We start from the raw sequence: 26,559 nt of genomic DNA on the forward strand, positions 1-26,559 counted from the left end.
TGTAGTCTGATGGGGCTTACTTATGGTAAATATTCAATCACTTTGGTTTATGAACTAGTTTGATCTGAAAATGTAATAAGATGAAACATTTGATCACAAAAACATCCCTATGTCTCCCTGACTAAATGAATAGTTTTCTAATACCTGACTTTGTGGGGAATTGTGAGCAAGAAAAACATAAATGGTTCTTTTTTTGACCTCAAGACCTCTGGCATTTTTTCATAGCTGCATAATACAAAGAATTTAACCCAAACAAAGACATTTGAATTCTAGACAGATAATACTGACATTGGTAATGAAGTGTGTGATTATGCTAGTGCATTAGAGGAGATTCAAAGCGGTGCTTTTCAAAGCCGAGGGTTCTTGTTGTGGTGAGCTGGTGTCCTGCAGGTTTTTGTTCCATTACACTTTCTGTTCGATGAGAGTTAATGAGCCACAGCTGGTCTATTTCTAACTGACGCCTTCAGGGAGGAACATAAAGCTACAGGACATCGACTCTGGAGAAACAGAACACTGCTATTTTTTTTTTCTTCTTTTGCGAAGTATATTCATGAGTTTTATAGCCAAACAGCAGTTCACAGCTCTAAAATCAATGTTGCAATTAGTCATTTGGGACTACATATTTACTATGTGTTTAATATTTACATTTAAATAAGCTCTATATCTTGGTAGTAGTGGCTTTTATTGGCCCATAAAGACAAAATACAGATTGCACACATTATTAAAATTTATATTAAACCCCTAAAGCCTCTTTGCATACACCCTAGGTATTTATGTTATGAGCCGTGTGGCCAACAGTGTTGATGTCCCACTCTAGCTGAGATTGATGTTTCAGCAGAGCGATAATCAAAGTCCAGGTGCAGCGATTGATTCCTTTTTGCTCGTCCTGTGCTGTGATTTCCACGCAGTTTCAAAACTGCAGTGGCTTTGTGTATGTTGACAAATCAGTATGATGGGTGAGCCAGTCATGTTTGGCACATAGTCGAGAAGCGCCTCAAAAATCAATACCTTCAATATCTTTTTGGCTCTTTTTGCCTTTAGTCTATGTAGTGGAAAACCTAAGAAGTGATAAAATGTGCTTTTTCATATCTTCTGTTTTTACACCCAGCCTTTTCTTAGTGTGGTCAGTCTGCTTCCTCTTCCATCGCAGTGATCTCATGTTTATGTCCAATTTGTGGGCAGATTGGGTAACACAACCTGTCACAGCACCTTTGTACCCTTTGACTTGCTCTGGTATCGACTGTATCAATTTAATGGAGTAAAACATGACTTTAATTACCCATTTCACCACTTACTGTTATGTTTAGAGCCCCCCAATGATTCCTGCTTTCACCTAACAGTATACAGGGTTTTTAATTTGCCACACAATTTGGTGTAATTTATTCATATAAAGTATAGGTGACTTAAGAATATTAATAAGTGTAAAAAACAATATGCTTTTTTGAATAAATATACAAGTTTCTTTCAGATGTGATGGAGTTGCTGGTGATCAGTTAAAAATATCAGGCAGGTAACATCTAACTTTTGCATTTGGCTAAAAGGGATTACACATTTAAACATTTATTAAGTAAAACATTAAAACTTGACAAATACAGCTTTGCTTAAGCATAATTTAATTTGTATATGTAGAGCTGGTAGATGCAGCACAGCATCCTAAATAGTGATGGTGTTGATGCTCAGTTGAGTCCACAACATCAGTCTCACTCAAAGTCTGGCTTAGCTTACAAAGTTCAGCAGAACTAATAAAGCCAAACAAAATCATATGTTCTGTGTAATGGCCTGAATCAGGTTTGTAAATAATAACATTGAATTTTTTTAGCAAACTGCCAGTGCATTCCCACATTGCTGCCGAGAGTGGCAATTATCCTTTGGCTAGAAATATAGAGAAAGCAGATGTAACCAATTAAAGTACTATAATTAAATTGTCTGTATGTGTGTTTGTGTTTGTTGAAGTGGTCAAAACTTAAAAAGACCTTTGGATTTAAAGGAACTTTTATATTCAGAATGTTTGCTAATTGCAATCACTGCACATCTACATTTTTACAATTGCATTTGCCAAAAGTTGTTACATTATTCTATCTTTTTACATGAAGCCTGATCAAAGTACACCAATAGAAATGAACGGGTCAAACTTATTGTGTGTTTTTATTGCTATTTTGCTGGTGTTATTGCTGTTTCCTGCAGTTCCTTCAGTGTTGCTGTAGGCTTCTTGAAATGTGCAGGTTTTGGCAACCTTGTACTGTGTGGAATCTGTGAGAAGTTTTCATGTTAGAGCCAGTACTGCAAAAATATTGGCAAACTGTACTTGAAACTGATTAAAGGGGTACAAATATTCATGAGACATAAAATTTAAACATTCCTTTTCTAGTTTGAAGCAAATTAACCAGATCATGAGCCGTTTTATACATTTTAAAGCTCTTTTTGGGGGAGAGAGTTTTCCAACTGAAACTGTAACTCTAGCTTCATCACAGAAAACTTAATCAAAGGTTTCTGCTGTATTACTGCTGAACATTAATGATGAGGTTACATAAGAAAGTGATTGAATATATATTAAAAATATGAATGTAGAGTTTTAAATTGATTTTTTGCTAAAAATGTGTTTGAACTTGTCTGGATCACAGAACTGCCATGCTATTTTGTTCAATGTAAATGAGAAACTAATGTCTAATTATACAAATTGAAAGACTTTCAAAAGTTAATTATACATTTTCCAACAAAGAGTAAAACAGGAATCCCTCTTATGTTATATTTCCTGCAGACCTGAGTATCCCTCATCAGTGATCAAAATGTAAATTAACCTTGGTATTTGAAGTAAGAACCTCTTTTCAATTTGCATTAAGAACAGACAGATCTGTCACTCATTAATTGAGAGGATGTTCCTTTCATTTAGACACAGCACTAAATGAAATTTGTCTGGTCACTACAGAAAGTATGTCATGGATTGTGAAAGCAGATGATGCAGATACTCAGTCTCAAAAACCTCATATTTGTTTAATTTCCCTGCACAATTTTAACTTCTTTTCTATAACTGTTACACAATGTTGGACTTAATAATAATCTATCAAAACACTTCAACTAAACCATCATGTCTATAATCTGAAAGTTGGTTTGCATCCACATTTTTCTCTTGAAATCAGGTGACTCAAGTATCCAGCACAGCTGGTGCAAAGTCTTATGAAATTACTTTTGAGAACAGTTCATGTTGCCTGGTTGTTTTTTATTTTATTTTCCGCTGTGCTTCAATTTCCACATAATTCTTAACGGCTGGCACACACAAACAAAAAGACACAACTGGGAAAATATTTTCAAAAAAAGAGCCACCATGTCAGACAGGCTTCAGAGGTGAGAACAAGTCCACACCCCATATGGCTCATAAGTTGCAACGTTTTCACCCGGAGGACTAAGAAAACAGAAGTTTCTTGTCAAACAAACATTTTTTAGTGGGAAGTTCTTCAATTCTTAGTTACACACCCTGAAGCTAAGAAACTAAAACCGCATGTCTATGAATAGTAGCTATAACTTTTGCTTTTTTCTTATGCACAATATATATTTGAAACAAAATTTCCACTAATTTGATATTCATTTTGTAGCAAACCTATTAAAATAAAAAAGCCAGGGAAAGCTTGGTTTGATTTAGTGTGTGCGTATTGCTAATGATGAAGCTGAAGGATTTCCCGAGAAAATCTCTTTTGTAAAGCTTCCCTGTAGCAAAATGTGAAGGACAAAATATAATTTGCGATTAATGACCCAAAGGAAACTTTGGCGTTGTCCAAAACTGCACTGTTGTAACAAGTGCGCACCTGCTGTTTATAATATTAAGAATGTTCCAAGAATAATTGCTTGTTTTTTGTTTAGTTTTTTCTTTTCTTTTGGTAAATGCAATAATAGGTCTACAATACTCGAATAAAGCAGTTGTCATCTGACAGAATATTGCTGGAAATGCACTAACTACGCTTTTTTCTAGTCAGTATCACTTTCTGATTTTCTTTGATATTTGGCCTGCAAATTACAAGTTTTTGCTAAGAAATGAAAAGAAATTTCAGTAAATTTAGCTTCATGAGTTAAATATAATCATGTTTTCATATGAAATGAAGGTGCTGCTACAGGTTCTTTGGGAGAGACAATAGTTTGAAAACTAACAGAAAATTAAGGGATTTCAAGAAAATCAAAGCAAATACTGAATTTTTTTTAGATTTTAGTATTATGTGGTTACAACACTGTCTTCTCTTACCACTGTTAAAAAAGGCAGTCAAGTAATTCTATTTACCTGAAATATACTAAAAACTAAAACCAAATTACTCAGTTTTCCCTTTCGAGATGTGTGACATAATTTATGTTTCTGCTATCATTGTTTTTCACTTCTTTTATTTCACTACAATGGTAACCAGAGGAAATCATAAACATCCAATTCTGCCTTATAGAACTGTCATTCTTGGAATGAATGTTTTCAATATAGCTTTCATTGCAGCTGATCATAGAACTAAATAAAAAGGTTTTCTTAAATTGATACTTGTGGAGTCACCAGTGAGTCAGAATCGACTGAAAACATACAATCATGCCAGATGAGAAGTGTCAGTGCTTGCTGCTTCACACAAAGTTAGTGACAATGTTTGTCACAACCACTAACAACAAAACACAAATTGAAAATGTCATCATGACCTCAATATGACCTAAAGTGTAAAGCCAGCAGCCATTTAAAGGAAATAACTCACCGCCAGCAGCAGAGGGCGGCTTTCTTTGACAGCTCCCACGCAGCCCAGACATCCGATCACCATGATGATTGTCCCCACTGCGATGAGCAGATTGGCTGCCGACAAAGAAGGAAGGGATGATGACAGCGTGGCAAAGTTTCCCTGGGTCACTGAGAGCCATATTCCGACCCCCAGGATGCCACATCCTCCCAACTGCAGACGAAACCCAAAGAGACACATTGCCGTTAATAAGTCCGTTAACGATGACAAACAAAGCAATAATATGATGTTATTGTGAGGTGTCTAGGAAAATAAAATAAAAAGTAATAATTGTTTTCTTGTAAAACGTTGTATAAGACCTAATTAACTAATTTGCACTTGTCCAGCAAATTAAAGAGTTTAGACAGAAGCAAAGAGGCAGCTTTTTTTGCTGCAAGAGAAACGGTAAAAGGTTTGCCAAAAAACCACAAATTATTGTATCATACATTGTTTGCTTCTTCTAAGTACCTCTTATGGAGTCACTAATAGCCTCTTCACCAATGACTGACAATGAGCACATGTGTGTCTTTTAAAAACTGATGTAACACTTAAGAAGCATTAACACATTATGCTTCTGAATTAGCTTTTAAATTTCTGCAACATCTCACTTCTGCATGGACAGAAGTCAGTGAAAAAACGCAGTGTTACTGTTCAGTTCACAACACTGCGGGATTGAAAGGTTTCATACTCAACTTAAAGAGGTCAAATACAACCAAGCAGAACATTTCGACATAAACTCTCTCTAAGAAAAGGCGGCTAATAAAATTCTCATAAAAAGAGCAATAAATACATTTGTGAGCTTTAACGATGTGCATCCAGGGGACAAGTATTTCCCAACTAGATGCCTGCTTTTTTTTCCTTCCATTTTACCCTGTTATAGGTGCTGGGGTATTTTTGAGTTAGTTTTCTTTATAAAAGTGCATTAACCTTCATAACTGTATAAGCCTTTGCTTTAAACGCTAAAATGAGTCATTTTGGTTAACCTCAGTGCGTTGCTTCTTACTTCAAATCATAATTCTGCAGACTATCCAACAAAATTAGAAACAATGAATGTTGTCTGAATGTTGTGGATCAGTTTTATACTCGACAAATTTTTTATTTTAACTTTACTGGTGAGGACAGCTCTACATAGAAAGGTTACTTTTTGTTTCTTTCTCCCATCTAAATGTTTTAGATTACTGAAAATATTTTAACATCAGACAATCTTTCAAATTATTATTTGATCTTCTTAACTATCATGCTAGCAACTATTTGCAATTCCTATCTTTTTAACATCACAGTAGAGGAATTTGGCCCACTCTCCTTTTCAGACTTGTTTTATTAAATAGTTTCAATCAAGTGAAGTTTTTAAACTTAAACTATTTAGGGTAATGATACAGCATCTCAGTTTAGGCTTGGTACTAGGTCACTCCAAACCGTTTTATTTCCTTTTTGCCATTCAGAGATAGAGTTGCTGGTGTCCAAAGCTTGAGTGCGCCCAACCATACGACACTCTTGACCTTTAAGATTCTCCTTCAAGATGTTCTCACAAGCAAAAATTCAGTTTCACCATTTATAGCAAGATCATTGTACTTCCATCATGTCCTATGTAAAACTACAAAAAAGGACAGGATTTTTTTTTTACAGATTTTTTATGTTTGCTAAGAACAATATTTCTGAATGGATGCACAGTTTGATGAACATAACACATTCCCAGAGTGAGCTATTGTCTGAGTTAACAAAGTTCACCGAAAGCCTGCAAGGAACAACAAACCCCAATGGGTAAATCTATACTATTGATTGTAAACTGTGCGCCTGAATACATAATTTGGAAGTATGGATATGATTTTGAAGAAAGTGAGCCAATGTGTGCTGAACTCTGTAGAACTCTGCAGGGTTTCATGTTAAGGTATTGTTTGCATTTTACCAAAACAAAGGAGAGTCAATTGATATATTTTAAATATTTTTTAAAACCTTATTCAGGTGTATATTGTGTTTGAGCTTTTGTTGTTGGTATGAATTTACACAGGTAAATTCATACCAACAACAAAAGCAATATATTAGAATCAGAAGATACATGTGATATTTTTGTGATATTAATGGATTTTAATAAACACGTGTGTCAGTCACATTCAACAGCTGAAGCTGTTAACACTGATGTTTATTTTATACTTTTGAGGGAACATATTTTCAACATAATAACAAGAGTCACCAAGAGCTCATCTATCTCTTGTGTAACTGAGCTAAAAATATTATCCATCTTCTTTCTGGATTACTCATCTATTTGAAACATTATTCCACTACAAAGAAAGTGGGAAAGATAACCACCTCAACATTAAGGTTAGTCCTTCTGTTGCAACAAAGTTTGTTTTTTCTGTAGTATCATTAATAAATAGATAACATTTAAGCGTATGTACCATGCATTCTTAATGTCTAAGTTCTTTGTGAGTACGGGACAAGATGAGGTATAAACAACCATCTTCATAATGGAAAAACATTTAGCTTTCTGTGCAGTACTTAGGCTCTTAGCGCACTAAATTTCAATCTATAAGAAGCTCTTCCTTGCATCTTTCAAGGAAAATAATAATGAATTCCTCATTAAATAGGCTTAACCACATTATTAGAGTTATCTTATTCAAGTATAACATTTATTTTGACTCAGTTATGAAAGATTTGTTTGTGTTAAAACAAACAATTTCCTCTATTTGGAGTCAAAAGTCAACAAGAATTATTTGCTTTACTTCATTTTAGTTCTTTCTAGTCTTATAGTTCACATTCAGAACATGTTTGACTGCAAAATGCCAGGCGCAAAGATCTCAGATACAGCATGCCTATTGAAAACATCCATCATTTCCACAATAAATGTACAGCTGTGTACTGGAGCAGCCAAAGGCAGTAAGATTTATGCAGATAAATACATGTGTATTGTTTCCCCACACTCTATTTGCTTTCCATTTTCAGCTGTAGCATGATATCCTACCTAATGAGGTCTTGAGGAAATAGGGAAAGAGAAAAATTAATAATAAAAATGTTTATACTGATCTTTTCTTCTCTTTTATACCTCCACAGAGATTTTGGAGGCATGCAAGTGAAGGGCCTTTGAGTCATCTTAAAGCATTCAAGGAGGAAGACTCTTGGACAGAGATTGCTAACAGTCAATACTCTGATGGGAACCACAGGCAATGTTAATGATGATGATCATGTGTGTTATCTGATAAAGATTAGCAGCCCTAAAACCGGCAAAGAATGGGAACCAATTAAGTAGGTGATGAAAATGTTAAGGAAAACTCAATAGTTAACGAAGCACACTAATGGAAATAAATTCTCAACTAAGACTAAAATATTTATCTAAACTGAAAGAGCTGAATATTTTAAAAAACCAATTATTACATAACATTTTCAAATGAATGAACAAGATATTGCAGAAAGGCAGACTCAACAGCAGTTATGCAGCAATAATTCAACAAAATACAGAGGTGGTAAATTATTTCTCAGGCTAACCGTCATAGATATTTTCTGTAATAACAAGATTCAAATTCATCAGATAACTGTTGTACATTTAAGGTGTATGTTTCACTTCAGACATGACAGGCAAATAGAACATAATCACACACTGAAAAGACAGCAATGTTTTAAAGAATGAATCATGACTCAGTTTAATAAATGACCACATCACACATCCATTGCAGCCCATCTGGGTTTCAGAGATCTAATCGTACAGACACACCTCTGCCTCATTACCCATCAGTGAGGTAACATTCCATGTCCTTAAAGCCAGATTACACCCCCAGAAATTGATAATAAATAATAATAATGATACGTTTTATTATTAGGCACTTTTCCAGGAACTCAAGGTCATATTACATCATTTAACACAAAACAACACAGCAAACCTTTTGTTCTACCACCTTAACTTGCATGGAAGCTGATCTCAACATCTAGCCTTAGCTGAGTTCGGTTGAGTCCCAGGAGCCGAAGGTCAACCATCAGGCTCACAGACATTGCAAAACATAAAAAAAATAAAATAAAATACAACTGGTTCAAATGTAACTTGCATGAAACACCAGAAAATTTAATTCAAAAACGACACACAAAAAAATCAAGACACTCACGAGAGTTAATTAAAAAACAGTACAACAGCAAAACTTTTCTTTCTTACACTTCTGTATATGTTTGTATACTAACATAATTTCAAACTGATTAGTTTTCATCTGCAATAAAACAAGACAAAGCAGAAAACAACAAAAAAGAACAGATGCCTAAATGTTTGCTATCACGCTGTTTTAAACAGTTTAAATGAATTGAGGCAACTGCACAGCCTCCCCCTCTCACAGCACGTCACTGTGTTCATGGCACTGTCTGAATCCAGCCACTGATTAGGAGCAGGACTGTGTGGAACCACGTAGTTTTCTTTAACTCCTCTTGAGTGGGCTAACTTTACACATAAAAAACAGAAATACTGATTTAAACTTGCCTCCTGCATAATACAAGCTGAAAGTTTTAATGACTCCACTCACCAATGAAGAATATCATCACTTTGATCTCATCGGCGCTCCATCTAAAACGTGTGCAGATTAACATAAATATATTGATATAATCCAGGTCAAAGTCTGAGTTTAATTCATGCATGAAGATAATATGTGCTGATTATGGCAACACCATACTAATATATACTGTATATGCATACACATATGAGGTAGTATGAGGTAAAGCAGGAGGGGGACTTTCAGTTTAAATGAAAATGCTCTATATATATATAAATATATATATATATTTTTTTTCTTCTTATACTTTGATGTTGGATCAAAGTATGCAGTTTGATCCTCGAGGGAGGTCTTTTGTCCTGTAATCTGCTCTCAATATATATATATAGAAGGAAAGAAGGAATATATATATATATATATATATATATATATATATATATATATATATATATATATATATATATATATATTTTTTTTTTTTTTTTTTTTTTTTTTTTTTTTTTTTAATTCTCATACTTTGATGTTGGATTCATGTATGCAGTTTGACCCTCGAGGGAGGTCTTTTGTCCTGTAATCTGCTCTCAAGGTCACAGCCTGTTGGTGAGGTTTTATAGGTTAGAGAGAAAATCTGCTAAAAAATAACCGTAAGAAACTAAAATACTGAAGACTTTGGTCAATATAAGTTCCTGTTAAAAAAATGTTATTATTTTGCCAACGATGTTCATTTGTAAAAATGTGCTAGAATTTAATGACATTGGACCTCAGAGAGGCCTCATCCTTCAGCTAATCATAACTGCATGCCAAGTTCTCAGCTAATAGCTCTTGCCACATTTAGTTGGAGCTAAAATGTTGCTTTTGTTCATTTGTGTTATTTTTTGTATTTCTGATAGGTTCTACTAAAAACATGATAGTAAAAAGACCTTTAGGATAATTACTGATGCAAACCACTCAAGTTACAATAAGTACTTGTTTGTTGTATGTTGAAATGGAAGATAATTAAAAACTTTGCATTCTGCTGTACTCGGGAAGCAATTATACAATAATTTATTATTTAAAATTTGAAGTTGTTTCAAATCTAAAATCACCAAAGTCAACAAAAAAAAATCAGCTTTATACATAGATATTTTGACAAATAAAACATTTAATTTAAAATTCAATCAAGGTAAATTGTATTCAGATGTCACTTTTTCAAACTACATAAACCATAATTCAAGAATTAATGAAAACCAGCAGCTCTGATATAAATTTTTCCAATAGTATAGTCTGAATTCAAAACAATATCAGTTATCATTGGCCTTTTAATTGACATAAACCTCTCTTAATCTTTATTTTTATCGGTTTTAATTCTGCAATAACTAATAGTTTTTTCCACAGACTTACTCTTGATATCCAAGATAAGAGTAATTGACTCCTGTTCTTCACCCCTTTCTGAAGAATCCTTTTTTTTAAAAGTGGCATAAATTGTATGGGTGCTATTTTTACACAGAGAACTGTATTTAACAATTACGCTTATGAACTCTAGACTTGCATGATATATTAAATCTCAATCATCGTCACAATAATAATGCATGGAATATCCCAACCACAACTAACAGGTTGGAGGCAATGTATTATATTTCAAGTAACATGCATTACTGTTTTGCATGTAAATATTAATTTGACAAGTCAAATTGACATCATGTTCTTGACTACTTTGTCTTGGTGGTTTAGCAGCAACTGATACTGTCATCACAGTATTCAACTATATTGCAGTTGCACATTTTGCTTATATTGTGTACAGTAGCCGTAGTTAGCGGTATTGTAGTTGAGTGCAACAACATCTATGTGCACTTCTGTGAATAAACTGGATTCCCTGTTTTGACGAGTCTACAAGTCCATATGCAGCTTTCTAAATCAAAGGTTACCTGTAAGCTGTCATTTAATTATGTAAAGGAGGACCTAATTGTAGACAAGAGGCAGGCAGATTTTAATGAGTAAAAATGTACTGTGGTGATTACTGGAGTGGAAACAGGTGAGTGATTAGACTGATTACACAGCAGCTGGGAGTAACATGAACTGGGCCAACTGATGGCTGGACGGAGCTAGCCCAATCTGAATAAGCATCATTTATCCAAAATGCGTTGCACCGTCAACAACATGGCGACATCCATGTGACAATATTTTATTGCAATTTATAAAAACTAAACAGCCTACAATATTATCCCTGTATTTTTGTTTTACATCTAAAATGAATAATACTCAAATAAAGTTTATTGTTAAAAGTAATCGTGGATCCCTTTAATAATTAAAACAAAAATTGACCTAATAAATAAAAATCAGAACACATAACTCAGACCAAGAGTGTTACAAGAAATCAAATGTTTTCATGTCATGAAAGAAACATACATTATTTAACATGAAGAAAAGCAGACTTATTATTATGAGGCTCTATGTGACTTTATGTAAAACAAAAAGCTTGGAGTGGAATAAAAACACTGCCTGACAGACTTTTACCTAAAGGCCAATTATCCAAGGGGTATGTGAAATTCTTAACTTGGAGGTGTGAGAACCACCATGAGTTTAGTATTCAGTAAGACTGCCACATATGTAAAACATTGTCAAAACTACAGGAATAAAATATTTATTTGCAACTTGCAACCAGAATGCATGTGATTCAGTACATTATCTCCAGATAGTCAGAGATTAGACTTCTGATACAAACAGATCACAGCAATACTGTGGCTGTCTTTTTTTTTTTTTCTTTGCTGGGCCTAACCGACACACCAAGATTGTATAAAGCATTTTTTCCCCTTTTGCTCGACATAGATCTGTCAGGAGAATGTGTGGACAATCTGAGCTAGATTTTTTTCCCCCCCTACACTCGTTCCCACATGTATCACACAGCTGGAGATTTTCTACTGAAAATGTGTGAGACAAGCTGCAGACAAGACTCTGTATGCAACACCCAGGAGGCTGCATTTCATTTACAACACAATGAGAATAGCAGTTGAGTCTCTTGTTGTTATAGTTATGCTAAAATTACATACAGTATCTGAAGATATCACCAGTAGCAGGTAAAAAGCAACTTATGTGTCAGTGGAAATTAAGGCACCAACGTGTCAACACTCACTTGCACGAAAGTTCAGGAATTTTCCTAAACCATTATCAACACTAACTACAAATTGCATTGTTTTATCTATGTCCAGCAGACACACCTCTGTGTCAATACAGAACAGTCATGTACACACGAGCAAAGTTGCCAGTAAAACCTTGCTGCTGTAGAGCTCGTTTCCCTCACAGGCTTAAACACACTATTTAAATACTGCATGCTAGAAGCCAGTTATTAAATGAAAATTACCTTAAAGTTTTAATCTTTTGAAACACAATAAGAACAGATTAGAGGCATCCCACATGGACAAAATCATAGATTTATTACTCTGAGGTCAAGCATATTAAAGTATTTTAGCAGGGAAGCTGAATAAGGAAGAAGTTTACCTCCACATAACTGCCTGTTATGCGGCAATCTCCTCTGCCATACAACAGGCAGTGGAGGTTGCTCAATTGAAGCTGTCCTACTCTGGTCCAGTTAAAAGGATAAAATAAATTATCTGTCATTTGAGGTATTTACTAAAGGTAACTAATTAAGCACCAAGAATAGATGCCCCCTGACCAGTCAAAAACTAAATAAATCGAATCATTTTTTCTGATCATTGAATGCACCATATGAAGCACTAACAGGCTACACTTACAAGAATATTATTCAGTGAGGATGTTGGTTCTGAGAGAAGGCGAAAAGTTATTTTCATTATCAGTAGGATATTTAAAGAAGTCACAGGAAGCACAGACATGTAAGAGGCTATTTAAAAAGGAACAAGCCACCAGAAAACTCTAAGGCTGAATGTTCAGAATGCCACCTGAGAAGAATTAAAATTACCTGTCTTTATCCCTTATAGGTTTAAAAGTAAATGATGCAAATGGCAAACAGTGTTATGGCACCAGAAAGATGCCATAATGCTGTTTAGCAGCTATCAAACAATATAAGAAGATAACACAAACATTATTACAGAAAAAAAAGGTTAAAGGCAAGGCATTGTTTTATGTGTGTGAATTGGGGAATTATGTAATGTAATGTGTAAATTACAAGGCTTTAGTAATTATTTTTCTTATTCTTGTTGGAGCTAGTTTACAGGTGTCAGATCAGTTAGCTTTATGCTCACATCACACACCCAATTTTAATGTTTGCTTCATGTAATTATTTCTTATGACAATAATGACAATAATGACAAAATGATCATTTGACGTGTATTTTATAAAGCTTTAATAAGAAATGATTCCTACACCTTTATTAATAACACCAGTTACTTATTATGCACCAAACAACAATATATGAGTGTGAAACGCTTTGGGGTCCTCTGGACTTGATAAAGCTCTATGCAAAAACAGGCCATTTAGCATTCCTATTGCTGAATATGTTGGCCTGTTATTACAGTGAATTATAGCTCAAAAGTGATGATAGAGTTAGTTTCAGACTCCCTCCTTACCACAGTTAGAATATTTATTGTGACAGTGCAAATTGGTGTTTTGAACAATTCTGCCTCCATTCTTCCAGCTGAGCTAAGTTTCTGTTGTTCTATTTTGATTTATTCAAAGCAGAATTATATAACAACCTGAAGGAAGTGTCATGGACCTCTACATGAATATAACTGTGCATGAATATCCTGTAGATATGGCCTAACTGCAGGACAAGGCCATATCACCAGTTAATACAATTTGTCTACATTTTAATGTCTTGTGAAATATACTCAAGTATATTGCACATCAATTAATCATCTTAAAATAAGTAAATAAATGCAGAAACATTTTTGAAGAGAAAAGTTTATAATTGGGTAAAAAAAGTATTAAAAGTAAGAATTTCTGTACAACGTTATTGAAAGGCTTAAAGAGCTTTTACTTTTCTAAAATAACGCCATTATTCCGAAGCTCCAGGCATTTAGACAGAGAGCTCTTTAAAACCTCGGGATCTGTAAGTTCCCTAAAACCTCTTGGGGTCCTGTGAATCACCTGCACTCTTTCTGTGACCTTGTCTCAGAAGAGAATAGCTTATGAAAGATGAAGTTCATCAAGGCCTGACTTAGGTCATCCAGGGGACAGGGTTACCTCACTAGTCAGACTTTAATAAGAATCAATAATGAGCTGGGGAAGCTAAATCCCTGATTACCAGTATTATTTTAGAGTTAGAATTGTTTTCAATTTTGTAGTTTAAAGTAGATTTGTTGTATTTGTTATTTTTGCTTTATGTTTATTTCTGGTTATCAGGGGCAATGGCCTAAAAGTAACAGATCCAAACAATTTCTTGCTGAGGAGTAGTATTCTTACCAGTTTTGTTTTTATTGTTTAAATACCAATATGAAAGTAATACACATTTTCTGTTGGTCTATGGGTTGGCTAATTTCATTCACTTTATTATTTTTGAGATGTGTAAAAATTTGTGTTCCTATGAAAATGTGAGTTGTTTTTTTAGAAATATAGCAATATAAAATATTAATTATTTGTTCTATTTATTGCAATATAGAATATTATATATTTTTATCAGCTGTCTTGCTTTAGTGGCTTGCAGATGGTAGTTCATTAAACGGATCAGAAATCTCTTCATGGTTGTTTTTTCAAACTAGGCTATCTCAAATAGGCCACCTGCAAAGTTAGAAACAGCCCTTATAAAGCCAAGGAAACTGCTATCAGCTGCTTTTGCTAATATACAATTCATAGTTTAAAATGTTTCTGTAATTATTGTATGTTTTGAGACAACAGTAAAAACATGACTGGTATTTCCAGGCAGGGGACATCAATTCTACAACTAATATAAATGATTAATGCCCGCTCACAGTTGGAAGCCTGGAAAAAATATGTTCATTGCTGATTAATGTGTCTTTTTATATTACAGTTCTTAAAAAGGAATCAGAATTAGTTTAAATTGCTAATGGCAGGTCAGCTTATGAAAACCAAGGAGCTGAAATCAGTCACCAATTTCTAATTGGTACAATTCTATTATTAAACATTTTCAGAGTTTATTAATTTAATAGTTGCCCGAGAAAAAAAAACAACTAACAATTTCACCTCAATGCTGTCTTTCAACCAGCAAATTCTGGTTGTGTTTTCTGAAATCTTCTGCTCCAACTTTAGCAGCCAAATACATTCAGACGGGGTCAGGAAAATCCATCAATTCACCAGTGAACAGATGGTTTCGCTCTTCCCTTGAAGAGTAAATTATTTATTTGAGGCGAAAAATCCAAGGTGAATGTGTTGGATGATTCCAAATAAGCAAGAATATTATTATTGAGTCCAGAAAAAAAATAAAACAGTGTTATTTTATTTGTTTTCTTTGTGTCAAAGTGGTTGCTGCAACCAAAAGAGCAAAAGATAGTCATTTGTAAAAATGAATACCTTTCCTAGCAATTGTACATGCATAGAGTGAGAATGGTTATGAGTAATTTGGGGGTTTGGGTCTATACTTAATTAATGAAAAATATATATTGATCGAATAAGCAATATTTTCAATTGAAAACCCCTTTATGCTGCTAAATATTTTAATACATAGACACTCGAGTTCAACAAAAAAGATATTTGTTGTTTCTAATCTGTTATTTAGGTTATAGCTTGGTGCTAGGCCAACTCCTTTTTCCACAACTTGCACACAAACATACTCTTTTCCAGGATCCCATCAGATTGTTTTTGGAGCACAAATTACCCTCCGGTGGCACAAAAGAAGTAGCTTGTCCATTCGTCTTGCTTGAGTGACAGATTTACAGGAGTGTAAATATAAGATATATTTACACTCCTGTAAATATACACTCCAAAAAAATAAAGGGAACACTTAAACAGGTGTTTAACACTTAAAGTGTTCCCTTTATTTTTTTGAGCAGTATATATTTGCAAGGACTGCTCTAAGCTGCTTTTTATATTGACAGCATGTTATATTTTATTTTTATTTTGTCTACAATTGCTACTCAGTGGTAGTTGTTATTTTGTCTTGTCTCTATGCTGCTGTAACTGCAAAATAATTTCCCTGCTGGGATGAATAAAGTAATTCTATTCTATTCTATTCTATTCTATTCTATTCTATTCTATTCTATTCTATTCTATTCTATTCTATTCTATTCTATTCTATATAAAGGTTGTGGCCAAAGTGAAAATGCAATCAATTGCTTTAACCTTTTTAATGGATGATATTTTATGTAAGTAGTGAATCAAAACTAATGTGTTAAATTCCTCACCCTAATATAAGTACTAGTGAATAGTTCAGTGTCTCATTAGTTTTTAAAGCCATCCCATCACATCTTTTTGAATCCCATCTCAAATGAGCATATGAACCTGACTGAGTGAATAACATATTTTTTGACTAACAGGCAGTAATGTTTGAAGGTGAATTATTCTCTGAGATTTTTTTTATCCATCAGCTATCCTGAGGCTGTGCACACTCCTCCATCACGCTATATCCGAACCGGTGGTGGAGTCAGCAGGAAAGCTGTTTTGTTCTAAAGTTTGCTCATCATTCAGCCAGTTTACAGTTCTGGCAGATGCCTCAGTCTTTTATTCTGAGTTAACTTGTATCCCGTCGTGACAGCTATTCTGCAAAACGAGGAAAATTGAAATTGATTTTTCACAATTTCTTTTTTCATTAGCTTCTTGTACATACAGTGTCTTGATCAATAAAAATGCAGCAATGCTAGAAAATCTTTTCCATTTTTGTGGCTTCTGGAGCAGGTGCAGATGCATTGCTATGAATCTTCAAAGTCTAACTGGGGACTTAGGATGTGACACATCCGGCACAAACATCAGACTTTGCTCTTGTTTGGTTTTTTCCTCTGCATCTTAGGAGAGGGACCCCTTCAGCACAAACTTAAACCTACACAACTAGCGGCACGTTAGATGTCTGTCACTACTGGAAAACACAGCTAATTAGAGCTGCTTACTAAATCATGACACGCCAAGGTCTTTAAGCAAATGTGGACATTCTGAACATATGTTTCTAAAATGAAAAATATGGTTAATTAAAATAAAGGTGTACTTTTTCCTTTGCTTTCTCTCTAGATCATGAGCTTTTTGAAATGACAAATTTATTCAGTCCTCCCACCACCCTCCTCGTTTCATGTTGACAAACACAATTTTTACATGCACAGCTAGCAGGAACGCAGCTGCATTTTCTTCATGACCGGGAGGGGCATGGTCACACATGACTGAGCCCTAAATCAAAGAGTCAATAATGAAGTGCTGAGATGCATTCATATCACATTGATCCTGACTTCACCAGGAGGTAGACTATTATGCTCCAATTATTGATGTGAAACAGAGGCTTTTACTCTGACAAAGCAGAAAGAGGAGTTGTCTTACAACTTCAGACACAAAGGACACAAACTGCACTACATTATTTTAAATCTGTTGCCAAATAGCTCATTTGTAAGGATAGCAATCCTGCTGCAGGTCCTCAATAAATATGTAATTCAATGGCTTCTGTCTAGAATAGATGAGATTATAACACAATACAGCTGACTGCACAAGTCATTTGGGAAAATCAAATACCTGATCTATATACATATATTTGTAACAGCATAGCTATTGTATAAAAATTGAATTTATATAAAACATTGTCAAGCTTGCACAATTACTTTATAGATTACTGTAGGTTATGATCCATAGTCAGGATATTTCTAATGGTCCTTTTTTTGATGGTTTTCTCTTGTCTTACTCTGACAAAGAGTAATCTCTTTGTCTCTTGCTAATTTCTTGCTAATTTTTGAGGTGTCCTTTTCATTGTCAAGACACCACAATTCATCAATGATAACAGTTTCTTAGTAAACATTCACTCATTAAAATAGTACCAAACTTTTCAAGTCCAATAAATTCACCTCACACCTTTTATTTAACAACATTCATGTTGTGAGTAGAAAATAAATATTGTAAAAAAAATTCAAACATTTCTTCAGCAATTTTCTTTTTGTCTGCATTCATGTTAAAGCTTTTAAAAACACAACAAAAAACAGATATACTGTACAGAAGAGAGTGAAAACCATTGGAAAAATTAATACAATATTAAGTTTCTGAGGAAAATGTGAAACAATTTGTAAAATTAAAATTAAGCTGAAGCAGCAGAACCTGCAACATGACAATGATCCAAAACATATTAGTAAATCCACCAAAGACTGGCTGAAGACTACAAAATGAATGGCTGAGTCAAAGCCTGGCTATTGAGCTCATTGAGATGCGTGAAGTGAACTGTAGATTCCTGAAAGCCCTCAAACATCTCACAGCTGAAATTGAGGAACAATGAAAACATTTCTTAGACTGAGGCAGAGGCAGAGATGGCTATAAAAAATGTCGTACTGAGTTATTTTGGCCAAAGAGGGTAATATTAGCTCTATTGTAAAATAGAATGTCCTAATTTTTTCCTCAGCTACAAAATATGTTTTTGTAGTTACCTTTTGTAAATATTTGGCTCACTGAAACAAGTTTAATATTTTAGTGTCGGTCTAAATTACTCTTGTTGCCATATGTAAATCATAAAAGGTTTGAAATAAAAGTGCTATGTCTTAATCTGTAATTAATTCTTATATTTGGAATTGTTTAGATTACTTTGGTAACTTTTAGACCCTCCCAATAATTGAAGTGATTCAGAACACACTGGAGGTCGTGGTGGTTGTCTTTTTGTTTGTCAAATGTCCGATGTGAGAACAGGAGGTTTCGGTAAAAAGATTCTTTGATTCGTTTTGAAGTTGAAACATCAGATTAAGCTAACTTTCATTTTTATCAATGTTGTAACAGATTTTTAGTTATTATTTTGTACATATTTCTGCAAGAAATAAACTACTTATATTTTTTCAATCAAGTCGGAAGTAGAGGAACAAACAAGGAACAAACCACCTGTTGCCACTCACCACCTTTCTTGGAAAATTTGGGTTGTGGAAAACAGAAGGCAGCGACACAACACTATATATATATGCTTGATTTTTTTTCAAGAAAGATGTGAATGGAATTGAATCTCTCAACTACTGGCTAATATAACCCATTTATCTGAAAATATAAGGAATAAAGTTGAATTCTTACCTCAGATGAAGTAAAATTTTTTTTTGGGGGGGGGGGGGGGGGGGTAAATTAAAAGTAGTTTAATTTTGATGGCTACTTTTGAGTACTTATACTTCAAACTCAATTTTGAATATTGACAAAATCCTACGTAGGTACCCATGACAACCCCAGGAGAGAACTCCAGTGTGTTAAATTTGAATATGCCTCTGACAGTCTACAAGTTGAGCTAATCCATTTTCACCCCCTGACCGAGATTGTAAGATGAAATATAAAGAGCCAGGAGGATATAGTGTTATCTAATCAAAAAGTCCCAGCAGTAATATTATACTGATACAATATGTGTCAGGTGAAGCAGAAATTCAATGCAGTGCTTTATAATATAAAAGTTCACCTCCAATACAGAAAGACCTAGATTTAATTACCGAAGAAGATACCATGAAGTTGAAGCATGAAGGAGAAAAAAAAGGAAATGCACAATATAATCTTTTACAGTAACAGTGAAGCCTCAGCAGTGATCAGATTAGCTTTAAAAAGACAAAAGCTCTACAGATTCTACTAAGATAACATTTTAGATACACAAAATAGATATGACACAGCCAGAAGGTACCATACAGTGGAGTCTAGACCTGCTGACTTTCTATTAGTGCTAAGATAAAGTTTTACTTAGTTTTTTTGTTATTTTTTTGTTTCCTTTGCTTTAATATTTTCCCAACAATTGTCAAGGGTGAGAATGTGCTCAAAGCTTTACTAATAAAAGGAAAAAAAACAACTTGCGTAATCTTTGTTTTTTTGTGTTTCAAGCCTTGATCTTTCATGGAGTAAACAAACCTTCCTCATCTTAGGAGTTTTAACGTCCGTCTTTTATTTACATCTAGTTAAATTTTTGTTGACCGCCTGCTTGTTTGAAGCTGTCATTGGGTCATAACAAATATTGCAACACGTTTTTTCATTTAAAGACAGCCAAGGGTAATAAGCTAACAGGAAAAATTAGCAAGATGCAGCTATCGCTGAACAAACCGGAGATTGATTGTAAGTTCATTGGAGATTTCAGTGAACCGATTTTCCAACAGACGTTTTAAGAAGACGTGAGCGGAGGAAGATTTGAAAAGCTGATATGACTTATTTGTTCTGTTAATTGAAATTACAAAATTTACCTTTACGATGATTTTGCACTTTTTCCCCTTGTTATGTTTAGTTGTGTGATCAGCCAATACAATTTTCCACTTTGTTACGTTTTGCTAGGTCAGCTTGTTGAATTAATGTCTATTTTGTGTGTTACCAGTTAATCTCAGGTTATCTATGTTACTTTCCATTTTTTATATATGTTTTTTTTTTAATAAAACAATTTTTTGAGGATTTTATTGTGTTTGTAATGCCCTTGACGTGCCTTACATGTGCCACCCTCTGCTTTGACCAAATATCTAAAGTTATAATTCTCAAACTATTGCACATAAAACTAGTGCTGCTTCTTAGCTACATGGGCTGCCTCTGCTGTTACTGAGAAGGACTTTTTTGTGTTAACTATTTACAAATTACATATAGAGAAAATAAATAATTGTAAGATGAACTGTAATCCAGAACACTCACTGTGTAGAAAAGTACTCATATAGGCCACAAAAATGTATTATCTTTAAAATTACAAATGCAAAATTATATTTATTGTGATTGTATCATTTTATCTGCTTAAACATGAACCAAGCACGCGGGACTTTAATGAAGCAAGGTAGTCTCGTTTGTGTGCTTATGTTTAAAGAAAGACATGGAGTTTACTAACATTTTGATTAACATTCTTCTGCTCTGGTCAACTGAAAGATTTCTTGTGGACTAACCAGAAAAATTGAACTTTGCTCAATCTTTCTTTAATCGCTCTTGAATTGTGTTTAGGTTCTAAACAAAATCACTTCAGGAGCTAAAAGCTGCCTTGGATCACACATCAGAGTTCCTTAAACTGAAGTAAATGAAACTAGGGAGAAGGGCTGGTGGCCTACTTAGGCTTCTCTCTGTTTACCTCTCAAGACACAACTTAGATCTGGGATGTCATACCAAACTAACAGTGGCTAATTGCTCTTTAGTGGCCACTGACTTATTTTGGCTATGTAGGCCAATGTTTTAAACCATGGGCAGCCATATTACAATTTTCTTACTGGCAATTAAAATACAGAAGACTTCATGTTTACTTGTGCACCAGTGACCTTGGAAATTTGGTTGTATGAATACAAATGGAGTCTACAATTAAAAAGCAAGTGAAGGTAAAGATTTATATTTTTCTTTAATTCATTTTTATGACAAAGCACACAAAATGAATGACTTCAAGGCATTGCAGAAAAGTGTTTTTTCTGCTTTTACCACATGTGTATGGTACCTTAAAAATGTATTTATTGAGGTGGTGGTGCTTGTTAGACCTGAGAACAATGTGGTCAAGAAACTAAACTTGTGAGCTGCATTGGTAGCCAGAGGCAAATTTAGAAAGAAAAACACTGATACTAAGGTTCATAATGCTCTAGCCTCACCTCAGTCTAAGATGATAAACTTAACTGTGTCTGGCAAATCTTGACATACTTGTATTTCATTTAGATTTAAAATAAAGTAATTCTTATAATTTAAGTCCAGGCTTTTAGCTGAATTCACGTCAGAAAGCAACAGTCTCCTTTCTGTTCTTATACATTCCTCCCTTCAACTCCAGGGGATAATTGTTCTCTTAAATCAAAACACTTCCTAGTTGAAGACCTGATGTAATGTGATGCTGCCTTTTCAACATTCACAGTAATGAAGTCAAAGGGCTTGTTATACAAGGAAACAGGAAACAGTCTGCTTATTGTGAGGAGCCTCCAGTGCAACTTATAAATAATCTTTATAAATAAAACGCGCACTGATCAATTTCAGTCTCACAAAGGAGAACCACCTTTGAGGCATCAAAGTTAACAATGAGCCACCATGCCAACCCACCATTATGAATCACATCAATCATTCTTTAACTGCAGCACTTGTCACAAAACTTCAGTTGAAGTCCACAAATCTCATCAGATTCATAGAAGAAAACAAAACACTGAAGGCTTAGTGGGAAATTTATCCATCTGCTGGGATTTGTTAAATGGAATCGTTCACGTCACAGAGCAAATGTGAATATAATTATTTCTCTCTATCAACTCAAGCAATGGTGAGTTGAAAACGAAGCAAAACAAGACCTGGAGCATTTTATATATGTAGTACCAAGAGTGGTCAATTAAATCTTATTAGCACTCATTTAAAAGGTCAATTTCCCACCATTTCAAGTGGGCAGCTCCATTTTTTTAAACAGATCACATAAGTAACATAGAGTTTTCCACTAAATGTCTCACATTAAGAGCTATATGCAAGTTAAAACTTATTCTATAATTAGCAGAAATTGGCTATTTCACCATAAGTTAATCTTCAATAAAATCAGAACAAAATGATGTAAATCTGATTTGTTTAATCTGATTCATTAAACAAATTAAACAAAATGCATTCACAAAGCAGGAATGTCCTTGGTGCAGCAGCTTCAAACTGAAACTTAGTGGCACACCCACGAAGCAACAGAAACTTTGACTTTACTGCAGCGTGTCTGTGACATTGTCTAAAACTTCAGCTTCTAATCATGTCTGGCAAAGTCACACTCAGTCAGCAGAGCGACCTCTTCAAATTACCATTTTATACCTGCAGGAGAAAAAAGGTCCAATCTAAAGCTCAAATGCTGACCTACTTTTGCCCATGAAACCCCAAAGGGCTTGGCTCAGCTTGAAAAATCAGCTGTTATTCTCATAAGGAGTCTTAAGTCAGACCCTGGCCAAAGCTGGTGTGCTTTAGAGGGTCCAATCAGGTGTGGGAAGCTCTCAGTAAGTCATTTTATGTCTAAAATAAGTTCCCACCTCTATATTGGTGTAATGCAATTAAATAGCTGTGCAATATGTAAATCAGAACCAACATTGCTTGTGTTTGTTTTATTATAATGATTTTCACATTTCCGCGCTACTTAAATTTAGTCTAAATGTGGCTGAGGCTCACTAAGATGTGTCCTGATAAATCCAATAAGCGTCTGTCTTTAACATTCCTTTGGTGCTCTGATGCCCTTTCTTAGATGCAAGGTGAGAAGACTATCATAGCCAGGTCTAGTCAGCAGAATAAGAGTGTAAATTATGATGGCTATGGAGAGTTGACAGAGTCGGTGAGCGGAATTTGCACGGCAAGCAAAGTTTTGATCTTTATTCAAAGGTAATCAGATTTAAAGTCACTCTAATCCCTCTTGCCTTCTTCACAGCTCCCATTTTCTCTTTCCATTTAGAACATTTTGCATTTTACTTTCAAGCACTTAAAATGATGCTTTCATATCATCTTGAAGTGTGCCAAGGTAAAAGCTTCAATTACATCAGAACTCAAGCAGCAGTGAGAGTGAATGGGTCTTTGTGGTATAAGGCTTTTACAGTATTCCAAAAATATTCATACCCTTTGATCTTATCCACATTTTGTTATGATACATTGACGAAACCCGCACCCCCCAAAAACAATGTTGTTTTTTCTCCACAAAAAGTGAAATCTGAAACGTGTGCCATGTATTCCTGCGTGAAAACCGTAATACAATTTTCATTACAAATTAATCCTGCAACAGTCTGTGGAATATATTTGTGTTGTCTTGCACACAAGATCGTATTTGCAAGAACACGATCTTGCAAAATTGCTCTAGGTAAAATAAAAAAAAATGGAGGCATAAAATAAAATGAAAAAATCAAGAAAGTTATTAGTCGATTCTCTTTTTCACATATCTTTTTCATTTAACTTTAAAGATTTTCAATGCATTTTGTTGGTCTTTTATATGAAAACACTTGCCAATAGGAATGACATGAAATAGCTTTGAAATCAACTAAATATAACAAAGTTTTTGTTATCTTGGTAATGCATAAACAGTGTCCGATCTTTGCTACCTAAACTGCAGAAGGAAACCAAACTGAATACTTTGCCTCATTGTGTAAGGAAATACAGTGGAAATACAGCCTCAGAGATGGAAGTGGGCTGAAAATCAGGTTAGTTTACCAGAGTTATGCTGAGTAAATTGCTTGAATAGCAACATCTGTTGTTGTTAGGGGACCATGTTTCAATGTACATGCTCATACACCAGGGAATCATTTTATGAAGAAGCAGACTCTGACTGCAGAAGTAAGAGAGCTTAGAACCAGTTGAGGACATTTAGTTGACAGATTTTGTACAACGTGATGGAGAGCTGAGAATCACTTTCACTATCTACTTCCTCCGTAAATTACAATTTTTTATCTGCTGGTTTTATAAACTCTCACCAGACACAGCTGGAATTTACTGATAAAATGCTCCAATATGACTCCAGCATCCTCTTCCCTGTTATGAAGCAGAATGCTGGAAGATAATGGCCATCCACAGACATCAATTACTCTGTTTAAAAATGTTGTTTGACGCCCAGCTGGAAAAAGACCAAACTACTTAAAGATTTACTTCTTTGACGGAAGACTAAATCAGTTTTGAGTCTCATTGTCCAATTAGTGCATCTCATTTAATCTGTCAGTCAGTAATCTGGCTCCTCCATCGCTACTCATTTTCTTACTATATTCAGTCATTTGAAATAACACTTCTTTCATTTTGATGTTTACCCCTCTTGTCAAAGTGCTGGAAGCAAATTTCCAGTTTGTTGTGGGCAGCTACATATGCACACATGTTTGCATGAAATAACTGAATTTGTTAATCATCCAAATTAAATCTTACTTTATTGAATTACCCAATACTGGAACAAGAGAGAGGCCCTGTACATACAAGATCACTGCAGATATCTGCTCTACATTTAAAATGTATGCAAACACATTTGCCATGAATAAAAATATGAGGGTGACGTTTTGTTCATACTGTCATTTTCAGTTTAGCTAACAACCCAGATTTTAACCCGGACCGCTCTGTTGGGGCTCAGAATGGTAAAATCACGTCTGTACTACAATATCTAATATCTTCCATCTTTGAGGAGAGTGCTGTGGGATAAAAGAAAGATCTCCCCTCAGGTGTTTGATGTGCTGTGATAAAATCATTCTGCAGCTGCTAACATTCAAGCTGCGTGCTGCAGCCTTGTGCCATTATCTTCCCACTTTCACTCAGAAACTATAAACACACTCATTTGGGCTGAAGGTATTGTCTAAATCTGACATTTGCTGCCAAGATTAAGAATAGGCCATCTCTAAAGCCCAAGGGTGTTTGGATGGATGCTTGCCACGTCCCTTGACAAGTACACGGTTTTGACAATCTCCCTTTAGTACAATGAATAAGATGTCTTTTCTTCTGCCTGCGTTATTCCATCGTTCTATTGTAAACTGTGGACTCGGAGCTGCCGCCACAGTTCCAAACATGGAAGATTATCCTGTAAAGGCTTTTCATTTGTGAATTTGTGAGAGATTACCATCAAAATATTTTCCAACAGGTTTTAAACTTTTATCCAAATCTTAATTGTCATAATAAAACTCATCTCAATTTTCTCATAAAAATAAAATAAATACACCCCCTAATGAAAATAAAAAAATAAGCAAGAGAAAGCTAGCTACGGATGCTTTTGAGATTTGTCTCTATTACTAGGTTATGCTAAGAGGCATTTATATCTTTTTAGTTTATGTCCTCCAACATCTTTAGAATTAGGACTAAAATGAAGGATTACATTGAATCTTGAAAGCTAAGGATTCAATGTCTTTCCTGTTGCTGAACTGAAAATGATAAGAAATATTCAATTCTTCAACATTTGTTGCAAAAGAAACAAAGCACAACATCCAAGACACTGTATTTTCTAATAGACCTAAGTATTGTTCCAGTGAGGGACACAGAACATGATTTAAGACTATCTCCTTTTAGATACAAGTTTTTGTGCAAGCATCACTTATTGTATCTGTACTTTTAGTATTTTTTGTTTTAATTGTTTGTTTTTTTTACTAATTTTGTATTCTACTTTTGGCCCTGTGGCTCTAGTGTCCAAAATCAGCTTTTTTATTTATTTTTATTCAGGTTTACACAGAAACACAGTTGTTAGTGCTTTGGAAAGTCTAACGATTGACCTTAACTGCCTTTTTTGACATCAGGAATTAGATCCCACTAAATACATAAATACAGTTTAGACCAGCACCAACTCCTGCATTAATGTTTCCCCTCTCTCCTTGTAAGACAATCATTGTCACAAAATTGGATGTGAAAATTAATTCTACTCTAAAGCCCTATAGTCATATATACGTGTGGTGATAAAATACTTTTTCAAAGTATTGTAAAGTTTATTCTCCTGAAAATAAATCTTGGGACGGTTT

The 26,559-nt window shown here is 34.5% G+C and overlaps 1 protein-coding gene across 3 annotated transcripts in view; it reads right to left on the bottom strand.

Annotated features, from left to right (window-relative positions):
• Positions 1 to 26,559, bottom strand: part of tspan4 (tetraspanin 4) — a 170,922-nt gene that overhangs the window by 60,797 nt on the left and 83,566 nt on the right. For all 3 annotated transcript variants that reach the window (XM_023331725.1, XM_023331724.1, XM_023331726.1), the window contains one exon: positions 4,713 to 4,904. In XM_023331725.1, the coding sequence (XP_023187493.1) occupies positions 4,713 to 4,904 (192 nt within the window). The remainder of the gene's footprint in view (positions 1 to 4,712; positions 4,905 to 26,559) is intronic.

Source organism: Xiphophorus maculatus, chromosome 4 (assembly GCF_002775205.1).
Source record: "Xiphophorus maculatus strain JP 163 A chromosome 4, X_maculatus-5.0-male, whole genome shotgun sequence".
Taxonomy (NCBI): Eukaryota; Metazoa; Chordata; class Actinopteri; order Cyprinodontiformes; family Poeciliidae; genus Xiphophorus; species Xiphophorus maculatus.